Below are 12601 nucleotides of genomic sequence, written 5' to 3'. Positions count from 1 at the left end.
TATGCAGATGATACCCTAATCTATCAATCCTCTCCTGATCTCTCAACATCTGTGTTGTCCCGAGTAACTGACTGTCTTTCTGCCATTTCATCTTGGATGTCCTCTCGCCAACTCAAACTTTATCTTTCTAAAACAGAGTTAATAATATTCCCACTCACCAACTATCTCTGTTGATAACATGACCATAAATCCCGCCCCACAAGCTCGCTGCCTAGGTGTAATCCTTGACTCACACCTATCCTTTGTTCCCCACATTGACTCTATATCTAAATCCTGCTACATACATCTAAAGAACATTTCCAGAATTCGCACATATCTCACGCAAGACACTGCAAAAACCTTAATTCATGCACTCATTATCTCCCGCATTGACTATTGCAATTCCCTCCTTACTGGTCTTCCCAAAAACAGACTCAAACCTCTACAATCTATTTTGCATGCTGCGGCAAGACTGATTTTCCTTGCAAATCGTTCTTCCTCTGTTGAATCACTCTGTATGTCTCTACACTGGCTGCCTGTTTTGTACCGAATCCAATATAAAATACTTTTACTAACCTACAAGGCCATCAACAAAGCTGCACCAACATTCATCTCCTCTCTTGTTTCAAAATATCTCCCAACTCGGCAACTCCGTTCTACACAAGATCTGCGTCTCTCATCCACCCTCATTACATCCTCCCATTCCCGGTTACAGGACTTTTTTTCGGGCTGCACCCACTCTATGGAATTCTCTCCCATGCACAGTAAGACTCTCCTCTGGTCTACAAACTTTTAATCGTTCTCTGAAAACCTAGCTCTTCAGACAAGCTTATAATATTCCTCAGCCACCCTCTTAACCTCGCTACCTTTAGCCTGTTACTCAATTTCACACAAGACAACTGTCACTCACCGGACCGTGAGTGCCTCTACTCTGGTGTGAGGTCCTCCATCTTTTCTCGCTACACCTGTGTGGAATCGTGGCCGCTCGCTATCCTGCCATCTGCGCATGCGCAGGTCTCGCTAGTAGCTTCACCTGTCCATGGAGGTGATTGACAGATCAATCACCTCACCCTATTTGAGGCACCTGCAACCCTAGGTAGGGGCCTGATCTTGAAGTCTCATTCCCAGTGAACTTCTATAGGTGTGTGCAGATCCCAGACTGCTTCCAGCTTTACTCGTTATACAGTTTCCCAAACTGTGTGCAGATTGTTCTTACTACAGCTTCCACGCTGCTCCCTGGTTCAACACGGCGGCGGTTCCCACACCGCTACAACACTATCATCCCGCTGATCGTGTCACAGCTTCCACGCTGCTCCTGGCTCCACTCAGCAGCGGTTCTCTGACCGTTCCAATGCTGACATCCTGCTGATCGTGTTACAGCTTCCACGCTGCTTGCCTGCTCAACTCAGCGGCGGTTCCCATACCGCTACAATGCTTCATCTCCCAGCTGATTCCGGATCTACACAACTGGGTATGCGTTACTACTATTGACTATTATCTATGCTACTCACATACCAGTTGCATCCATTATTGTTTATTGCGCAAGGTACAGGTACTCATATAGACTGTGTTTCCGCTTTGCTCCAGTTAGGACTGCTGTCACTCAAGCTCGTTACCTACTCACGCTACTACTTGGTGTCATTGTGCATAAACTGCTGTGTTCAGCTTCTCCTCACTGCAAGGCACCAACTTTATTTACAGACTATTCATTGTGCCTTCCAAGACATTGCTATACTCGCGCTGTTCCCATACAGCCACAGTTTGCCTTTCAACTTCACTCTCCTGCACCTGGACAAGTCCTCACTCCCTCCACAGCAGTGGTACAACTTGCTGCATGCAGACCACTGACTTCCCTGCTACATACCTGCACCTGGACAAGTCCTCCTATCACAGCGGTGGTACAACTTGCTACTCGCAGACCACTGACTACCCTGCTACCTACCTACACCTGGATCCGTTTCCTCACCATATCGGTGGTACAACTTGCTGCACGCAGACCACCGACTACCCTGCTACCTACCTGCACCAATCCTATTCTTCCCATCAGAGCAGTGGTACAACTTGCTGTACGCAGACCACTGACTTCTCCTCTACTTACCATCACCTATCCACGTCCACTCCTCGTGTCAACATTATCTTCAGTCTCCAGTTTACAGCTCCAAGTTGTTGATTGCCTCAGACTATCTCTACTCTCCTGCTGTTGTGTCGCTCCAATCATTCACCTGCCTGCTTTGAGGTGCGTGCCATATCCCCGCCTCTCCAGCAGAGTACCATCTGGTGAAACTCGGGTAGCAACTCCTAGTGCCCGTGACAGTAAGATCAGGCCATGACAGACCCAGGATTGGAACCAACAACTAAGGAGATGATGCAGCATTTGATTACTCGGGTAGAACAACAGGATGCCCGGGAGCAACATCTGTTTCAGTGTTTCCAAACGCTGGCCACCCGAGCAGTCCCTCCACAAAATGTTTCAGCGACTGTTGAACCTCCAGCACCATCTTCCCCCCCAGTGCCATCCCAGGTGTCTACAGCTTCCACGCTACACCTGCCTACTCCCTCAAAATATGACGGAGACCCAAAAACTTGTAGAGGGTTCCTTAATCAATGCTCTCTCCATTTCGAACTTCAACCTCATCATTTTTCCACTCATCGTGCCAAAGTGGCCTACCTCATTTCCTTGTTTTCCGGACAGGCTCTGGCGTGGGCTTCCCCCCTGTGGGAAAGAAATGACCCCTTATTGGAGGATAGTGCACTGTTCATCTCCACTTTTCGAAAGATCTTCGACGAACCTGGCCGCGTTGTTTCAGCGGCTTCTAGCATCCTCCGACTTCGCCAAGGATCACGATCTGTGGCTCAGTACGTTATTCAGTTTCGAATACTTGCCTCTGAACAGCATTGGAACACCGAGGCCCTGATAGCTGCCTTCTGGCAGGGTCTAGCAGACAAGATCAAGGACGCTCTGACCACACAAGAGTTACCTTCCTCCTTTGACGACCTAATTTCCCTATGTCATAGGGTAGATATGAGATTCCGTGAGAGGGAGTCTGAAAGAACCAGCACCCCTAAAGGGTCCTCTACTTCATCACCTCCAATTCGTCAGTCTCTGCCTCCAGTGGAACCCATGGAGGTAGGCCGCTCAAAATTAACATCTCAAGAGGGGGATCGACGAATTAAAAATAGACTCTGCATCTATTGTGCTGACCCGTCTCACAGCTTGAACTCATGCCCCAAGAAGTCGGGAAATGCCAGGCCCTAACCTGTTCTGGAGAGGTAAGGTTAGGGGTCCTGGATTCCTCTCTATCTTCTATGGATGTCAAGGTGTGTGCTTTTGATGTGACCATTCTGTTTTCCTCCAAATCCTTTAGTTCCCAAGCACTCCTGGACTCCGGCACTGCCGGCAACTTCATTTCCAGTGCTCTAGTCAACCAGTGGTCCTTACCAGTAGTCCCCTTAAAAACCGCCATAGCTGTCACCGCTATAGACGGTTCTCACATTGTCAATGGACTTATCACTCACTGTACGTCTCCGTTGATCCTCCAAGGTGGAGTTCTACACCAAGAGAAAATCTCGTTTCTGATTCTTACAGTAACTACCAGTCCCATCGTCCTTGGCCTTCCATGGCTTCAGCTTCACTCACCACAAATTGATTGGAATACTCCCCAAGTCACATCCTGGGGTCCGGATTGTCATCACAGATGTCTAACCCGAGTGGTTCCACTTAAGATCAATAAATCTTCTCTAACACCTGGCCCTCCAGGCCTTCCTCCACAGTACGCCCCGTTCACTGACGTGTTCGATAAGGCTCTGTCTGAACGTTTGCCACCTCATCGGGCATGGGATTGTCCCATAGACCTGTTACCTGGCAAAAACCCTCCCAGGGGACGTGTATATCCTCTCTCTGTGCCAGAGACTCAGGCTATGTCTGAATACATCAAGGACAATCTACATCGTGGATTCATCTGTCCTTCCAGCTCTCCCTCTGGAGCGGGGTTCTTTTTCGTTAAAAAAGAAAGATGGTACTTTAAGACCTTGCATTGACTATCGGGGGCTCAATGCCATTACCGTTAAAAACCGATACCCGATTCCACTTATCACCGAACTCTTCGACCGTATCAAGGGTGCCCGGATATTCACCAAACTTGATCTCCGTGGCGCTTACAATCTAATCCGGATCAAGTCAGGTGACGAATAGAAGACAGTGTTTAATACCAGGGATGGACATTACGAATATCTGGTGATGCCTTTTGGACTGTGTAATGCCCCTGCTGTCTTTCAAGGATTCGTGAACGAGATCTTCCGGGACCTGTTATACGTATGCGTTGTAGTCTATCTGGACAACATTTTAATCTTCTCTCAAGACCTGTCCTCCCACCATCAACATGTGGCAGAGGTTCTCTCCAGGCTACGGAAGAACTTATTATTCTGCAAATTAGAGAAATGCTCCTTTGACTTATCCCAAATTCCATTCTTGGGATACATCGTATCCGGAGTAGGACTGGAGATGGATCCGGATAAAGTTAATGCCGTTCTTCTTTGGCCCCAGCCAACTACTCTCAGGGCTATACAACGCTTCCTAGGCTTTTCCAATTATTATAGACGTTTTATTTTAAATTTCTCAGCTATTGCTTCTCCTATTGTGGCCCTGACCAAGAAGGGCGCCAATACTAAACACTGGTCCTCTGAGGCCCTTTAAGCTTTCCAAAGCCTTAAAGAAGCATTTTCTACCGCTCCTGTTCTTCGGCAGCCCGATGTAAACCTTCTTTTCTTTCTCGAGGTAGACGCCTCCAATGTCGGACTAGGAGCTATTCTCTCCCAAAGATCTGAGCAACAGAAGTTCCATCCCTGTGCCTTCTACTCCCGGGGTCTGCTACCCGCGGAGAAGAACTACACCATCGGTGACAAAGAACTGTTGGCAATAAAAGTCGCATTGGAGGAGTGGAGATATTTACTGGAGGGGGCTCATTTTCCTGCAACCATCTTCACAGACCACAAAAATCTCCTCTATTTACAGTCAGCCCAATGTCTAAACCCTCGACAGGCGAGGTGGTCACTTTTCTTTTCTCGCTTCGAACTCATTATAACGTTCAAACCTGCTGCAAAGAACAGGAAAGCAGATGCTTTATCCCGAGCATTTGCCCCTCCTTCTGACACCTTGGATTCTTCCGATCACCCTATACTGGATCCCAAATGTGTGACTTTGGCCACTTCATCCACCAATATGCTACCGTTTGGGAAAACTCTTGTTCCTCCATCTCTACGCAAGAAAATATTATCATGGTACCATTCTTCACGGTTCTCTGGACATTCTGGTGAACGAAAGACTTTTGAGATCCTTTCCCGGAGTTATTGGTGGCCTTCTATCAGAAAGGATGTCAGAGAGTTCGTGGACGCTTGCGAGATCTGCTCTCAATTTAAGTCTTCCCGCAGAACACCAGCGGGATTGCTCCAACCACTACCTATTCCTACTAAACCTTGGACCCATATAATCATGGACTTTGTCACCGAACTACCTCTTAGCAAGAGATGTAATACCATCTGGATAGTGGTGGATAGATTCTCCAAGACGGTTCACTTCGCCCCGCTAACCGGATTACCATCTTCTTCTACCTTGGCTGACCATTTTATTAAGGAGATCTTTCGGATTCACGGCTGTCCGTCCGAGATTGTGTCCGATAGAGGGGTACAGTTCATCTCCAGATTCTGGCGAGCCCTTTGCAAGAACTTGGGTATCTGACTGTCTCTATCATCGTCTTACCATCCCCAATCAAACGGCCAGACCGAGAGGGTCAATCAAGATCTCAAGACCTTCATAAGAATCTTTTCCTCAGCCAATCAAGATAATTGAGTAGAATTACTCCCGTGGGCTGAGTTTGCCCACAATAACATGTACCATGAGTCTTCAACAAAAACTCCTTTTTTCGTGGTTTACGGCCACCATCCGTCTCTCCCAGAGTTTCCTGCCCTCCCTCCCACCCAAGTCCCTGCGGTGGAAAGACTCTGTCAAAACTTTAAAACCATCTGGACTCAGGTGAGATCTTCCCTGAAGGAAGCATCAGCCAGATACAAATTCTTCGCAGATAAAAAGAGGCGAGCAATTCCACCACTCAAGCTTGTAGACCGTGTATGGCTTTCTACAAAAAATATCCGCTTGAAGGTTCCGTCCATGAAGTTTGCGCCACGCTTCATCGGGCCATACAAGATCACTCAAGTCATAAATCCATTATGCTTCAAGCTACTTTTACCAAAGAACCTCCGGATCTCCAATGCCTTCCATGTCTCTCTGCTCAAACCTCTTGTGATCAATCGCTTTTCTGCTCCTCCTTCTGTACCTAAACCAGTACGGATTCACCAAGAAGAGGAGTTCGAGATCTCTCAGATCCTGGATGCTAAAATTTCGCGAGGAACTCTACGATTCCTCGTTCATTGGAAGGGCTTTGGTCCTGAAGAACGCTCATGGATTCGTGCTGATGACCTCAACGCTCCAGGCCTGCTTAAAAAATTCTATCTAAAATTTCCGGGCAAACCCGGTTCCAAGTGTTCTGTGCCCACCTTTAAAAGGGGGGTTACTGTCACTGACCGGACCGTGAGTGCCTCTACTTTGGTGCGAGGTCCTCCATCTTTTCTTGCTACACCTGTGTGGAATCGTGGCCGCTCGCTATCCTGCCATCTGAGAATGCGCAGGTCTCGCTAGTTGCTTCACCTGTCCATGGAGGTGATTGACAGATCAATCACCTCACCCTATTTGAGGCACCTGCAACCCTAGGTAGGGGCCTGATCTTGAAGTCTCATTCCCAGTGAACTTCTATAGGTGTGTGCAGATCCCAGACTGCTTCCAGCTTTACTCGTTATACAGTTTCCCAAACTGTGTGCAGATTGTTCTTACTACAGCTTCCACGCTGCTCCCTGGTTCAACTCGGCGGCAGTTCCCACACCCCTACAACACTATCATCCCGCTGATCGTGTCACAGCTTCCACGCTGCTCCTGGCTCCAGTCAGCAGCGGTTCTCTTACCGTTTCAACGCTGACATCCTGCTGATCGTGTTACAGCTTCCACGCTGCTTCCCTGCTCAACTCAGCGGCGGTTCCCATACCGCTACAACGCTTCATCTCCCAGCTGATTCCGGATCTACACAACTGGGTATGCGTTACTACTATTGACTATTATCTATGCTACTCACATACCAGTTGCATCCATTATTGTTTATTGCGCAGGGTACAGGTACCCATATAGACTGTGTTTCCGCTTTGCTCCAGTTAGGACTGCTGTCACTCAAGCTCGTTACCTACTCACGCTACTACTTGGCGTCATTGTGCATAAACTGCTGTGTTCAGCTTCTCCTCACTGCAAGGCACCAACTATATTTACAGACTATTCATTGTGCCTTCCAAGACATTGCTATACTCGCGCTGTTCCCATACAGCCACAGTTTGCCTTTCAACTTCACTCTCCTGCACCTGGACAAGTCCTCACTCCCTCCACAGCAGTGGTACAACTTGCTGCACGCAGACCACTGACTTCCCTGCTACATACCTGCACCTGGACAAGTCCTCCTATCACAGCGGTGGTACAACTTGCTACTCGCAGACTACTGACTACCCTGCTACCTACCTACACCTGGATCCGTTTCCTCACCATATCGGTGGTACAACTTGCTGCACGCAGACCACCGACTACCCTGCTACCTACCTGCACCAATCCTATTCTTCCCATCAGAGCAGTGGTACAACTTGCTGTACGCAGACCACTGACTTCTCCTCTACTTACCATCACCTATCCACGTCCACTCCTCGTGTCAACATTATCTTCAGTCTCCAGTTTACAGCTCCAAGTTGTTGATTGCCTCAGACTATCTCTACTCTCCTGCTGTTGTGTCGCTCCAATCATTCACCTGCCTGCTTTGAGGTGCGTGCCATATCCCCGCCTCTCCAGCAGAGTACCATCTGGTGAAACTCGGGTAGCAACTCCTAGTGCCCGTGACACCTCCCCAGCAATAAATTAATAGCATTTACATTTAATATAACTATTTCCCACAACCATTCCCAGCATTAATAATTAATATTCACATTTAATAAATAGTCCTCCTCCCCAAACTCAGCCCCACAATCAATTAATAGCCCCAAACCACCCAACATTAAATTAAAGGTCCCGTCAACTCATCTAAATTTAATAGACCCCAGTATTAAATTAAATAGCCCCACCAATAAATTAAATTGCCCCATCACCACCTCACAAATAAAAAAGACCCTATTACATAATTAGCCCCAACTAAACTTTACCATTAATTACCAGCCTACCTCCCATCCATGTACTATTAAGACACCCCCCCTCCCTTCCCTCATGTCACACATTATATTAAGAACACCCATTCCCTCACATATTATAGCAACATATCCCCCTGTCCTTCACACATTATAGCAGCCCCCAGTGTCCTTCACACATTATAGCAGCCCCCCTTTCCTTCAGACATTATAGCAGCCCCCCGTGTCCTTCACACATTATACCAGCCCCCCTTTCCTTCACACATTATAGCAGCCTCCCATAGTTTTGTATGCACAGCCCCCTCCCTATAGCTTTGTATATGCAGCCTCCCCCTCCCTATAGCTTTGTATATGCCGCCCCCCTCCCTATCGCTTAGTGCTTAGTATGCAGTCTCCCCTCCCTATAGCTTTGTGCTGCAGCCCCGTCACTTAACTCAAGCTGCTCTTCTGCAGCATCGGTCTTCGCTGCTCAGACAGGAAGTGAAGTAAGCACTTCCTGTCTGAGGCAAATTAGCAACAGGCAGCCTCACGATTGGCTGCCACTGACCACCAGTGCTTTGATCATCGCCCCCACCAGTGGCCCCCCTGCACCCCCTCTCTTTCCTGTGAGCCCCTGGGCTCACAGGAAAGAAAATGAAAGAAAAAAAATTAATAATAATAAAAAAAAGTGACACAGGACACGGCCTTGTTAGGCTACCAGCCTACCGTGAAAATTCCCTTTAAAGCCTATGCCCAATCTGCCCCTGGCCTGGACGTTTTGGGAAAAACTCACCAATGCTAGAGACTCAGCACACATGATTCTCCAAGTTCATAGCCTGGAAAGGGCTCTGTGTAGGACTGAGTGCTTAATTCTGATTGGCTGATCCTTGTGTGATACAACTTGGTGTTTCCATTAATTATACAAATGCCTAATTAAACGCATTTAACAAAATCTAGAGCCTGAGCGAAATGTTGATTTATATAAAAGCTACTGCATCTGTATAAAGTAAAGGGCAGAAGGACAGACTGGTGAATAGCTTTAAAAACGTGAACAATGACACTATATGCCTAAGTCATTAAGGAATGTATCTGCCGATTTTGTGCGTATCATCCGCATAAATCACGCTGCGCATGTTCAGAACCAGACGATACGCAACAGTACGTAGCCACGTCCAAATCAGCTTTGAGCGAAAATGACACTACATCTTCTGATTTTGGCCAGTGAATAGGGTGCGGAATGGGCGGATGCACGTAGGCAATATACAGTAAGGGCGTTCCCGTGCAGCCATGTCAAATACGGATCAAATACGAGTCCACACAGAAGTAGACTGTTTTTCTGCCGTATCTCTTGCTTCAACAGGGGGACTAGTTTAAGTTCCAAATACTAGAGCTGATGACTGAGTATGTAAGTAAAAACATGTGTTTGCAATCAGGTGCAACTGTAAACATATCCGTTATGTACAGTAAACATTAAGGACAGCCTAATAACTATTTTTCCAAGCGGAAAAAAATATATAAAAAAGATAAAAAATGTTTACAAAATGTACATTTCTAATACATAGTAACATAGTTGATGAGGTTGAAAAAAGACACTAGTCCACCAAGTTCAACCTATTTTGGATCTCCTGTGATCCCTCACTTTATATTTGAAATTGATCCAGAGTAAGCAATCGCTAATCTGTTTCAAATGTGAAAATCCCCCCAGACTCAATATTGCAGTCCTATTTTTACCCTATATCCACTACTATCCTTCATTTTAGTTAACGGTCGTATCCCTGGATACACTTTTCCACAAAAAAATTGTCTAACCCTTTCTTAAACATATCTACTGAATCTGCCATCACAACCTTCCCTGGCAATGAATTCCATATCTTGACTGCCCTTACTGTAAAGAACCCCTTTCTTTGCTGGGTGTGAAATATCCTCTCCTCTAACCTTAGGGGGTGATTGCGTGTCCTGTGTATAGTCCATGGGGTAAAAAGTTCCCATGAAAGTTCTCTGTATTGACCCTTAATGTATTTGTACATAGTAATCATATCTCCCCTTAGACGCCTCTTTTCTAAAGTAAACATGCCTAAACTGGCTAACCCCCCATCAATTTTGTCACCCTTCTCTGAATCCTTTCTAGTTCCAAATTATCTTTTTTATAGAGTGGTGCCCAGAACTGTACTTCATATTCAATATGAGGTCTTACCACCGAATTATACAGTGGCAAAATTACACTGTCTTCCCTTGCATCTATACCCCTTTTTATGCATGCCAATACTTTATTTGCCCTTGCAGCTGCTGCTTGACATTGAGCTCTATTGCCAAGTCTACTGTCTACGTGCACTCCCAAATCCTTTTCCATTATAGATTCTCCTAAATTAATTCTATTTAATTTATAGATTGCGTTCTTGTTTTTGATCCCTAAATGACTATATTATATGACTGGTAACATTTATTGCTTCTTTTTATTTCTGTCTTTGAGATTTTTTTATTCCACTTAGATATTCTACGTATCCTGCAGTGTCTGGTCTTGTAGGTCAGAGTAAACCTACACCCGTAGTCATCACCACACATATCTTTAGATCTGTTTCTTGTTGACTTCAGGAGTATGCAGAGCCAGTTTACGTGTGGTTTAAAACAAAGGCACGATGCGCTCAGTATGCGTGCCTTAATGACTCAGGCCCTACAAGTCACAGTGGACTTCCGTCCCCATAGAAGAATATAGAACTTCATTCCTTATATTAAACGCTGCGGTAGTGGGTGCATTGTTTTTATGCAGGACCTCATTATAATCTCTGGCTGCAGTAACTAGGGTGGAGAAATGAGCAATGAAATCATCAGAAGTATACTGTAAAAAATGTGAAACATATACTCATCATTGTCACACTCAAACTCTGTGACTCCAGGTATTGTTTTCGCATCAATTCTCACTTTGGAATTAAACTGGTATTTTCTCTATATCTTCCTTCTGTTTTATCATGCAACCTTACCACCGAGCTCACCTCCAGAAAGTAGTCAGCTGCGTCATGTAGAAGCATCACCATGGTCCCCGCCCGAATATAGTTGGCACAATATGAGAATGTGATGAGAAAGATGGTGGCCCAATGATGTACCATCTGCTCTTTTAGGTCCTGTAAATAGTAGATCAAGAAGATCATAAAAAAGATTACGGAGACATAACTAAAATAATATAAAACATGTTAATTTATGAAACATGCACGTGATCTTGCACACCATCCATCCATGATGCCCATAAAGATATAAGTTTACGATCTAGATGGTGGCTATATAATTATATCTGCATTTTGTGCTGCTGCATCTCCAGTAAGTATGAACAAGGAGCACCACCTCCGTAGAGTACTGCCTACTGACTGCCAACTCTCCTGATTTAGTACACATAACCATTTTATTGAGTGTTACACTATTTATTGAACAGTTATTATTTTCTAAAGCAACATGTTATAGATTATTTTTAAATGATCACATATGTGTGCACGGATTTTCTTTGTGGATTGCACTCTTGTTGTGCACTGTGGAGGTCATTTACGAAGCACACCTAGGGCCTGATTCATGCTTGGATGGCGTATCTTGCTTGATACATGCTCAGAAACTAACCTTACACCAATGGGCGCAGTTACATGTCCGAACACAAATGACACTTACTATAACCCGGCGGTTTCCAAACTGTGCGCCGCGGCTCACAGGGGTGCCGCGGCGCTGTCTCTGGGGTGCCGCGGGCCAGACCTATAAAGGAGAAAGAAAACAGGAGCTTACCAATCCGCCGGGCGCCGGGACCCAGCAGCCTCCTCTCTTCCGCAGCTGTCACTGAATATCAACGTCAGTGACAGCTGCGGGAGAGAGGAGGCTGCTGGGTCCCGGCGCCCGGCGGATTGGTAAGTTCCTGTTCTCTTTCTTCTTTCTGTGGCTGGCGCCTGGTGCGGGGAAGAGTGTGAGAGGGATCGTAGCAGAGGAGGGGGACAGAATGATGGCAGAGGAGGGGGACAGATGGCAGAGGAGGGGGACAGAATGATGGCAGAGGAGGGGGACAGAATGATGGCAGAGGAGGAGGGGGACAGAATGATGGCAAAGGAGGGGGACAGAATGATGGCAGAGGAGGGGGACAGAATGATGGCAGAGGAGGGGGACAGAATGATGGCAGAGGAGGGGGACAGATGGCAGAGGAGGGGGACAGAATAATGGCAGAGGAGGAGGGGGACAGAATGATGGCAGAGGAGGGGGACAGAATGATGGCAGAGGAAGGGGACAGAATGATGGCAGAGGAGGGGGACAGAGGGCAGAAGAGGGGGACAGAATGATGGCAGAGGAGGGGGACAGATGGCAGAGGAGGGGGACAGATGGCAGAGGAGGGGGGCAGAATGATGGCAAAGGAGGTGGA

At 46.7% G+C, this 12601-nt stretch overlaps 1 protein-coding gene across 5 annotated transcripts in view; it reads right to left on the bottom strand.

The window, feature by feature from the left end:
* Window positions 1–12601, bottom strand: part of CERS4 (ceramide synthase 4) — a 103098-nt gene that overhangs the window by 20569 nt on the left and 69928 nt on the right. For all 5 annotated transcript variants that reach the window (XM_075204636.1, XM_075204635.1, XM_075204633.1 and 2 more), the window contains exon 8: window positions 11208–11336. In XM_075204636.1, coding sequence (XP_075060737.1) covers window positions 11208–11336 — 129 coding nt within the window. The remainder of the gene's footprint in view (window positions 1–11207; window positions 11337–12601) is intronic.

The sequence above is a fragment of the Mixophyes fleayi genome, chromosome 1, assembly GCF_038048845.1.
Source record: "Mixophyes fleayi isolate aMixFle1 chromosome 1, aMixFle1.hap1, whole genome shotgun sequence".
In the NCBI taxonomy this organism is placed as follows: Eukaryota; Metazoa; Chordata; class Amphibia; order Anura; family Limnodynastidae; genus Mixophyes; species Mixophyes fleayi.
The sequence above is the reverse complement of the archived record's forward strand: the minus strand, read 5'-3'. Positions and strand labels throughout refer to the sequence as shown.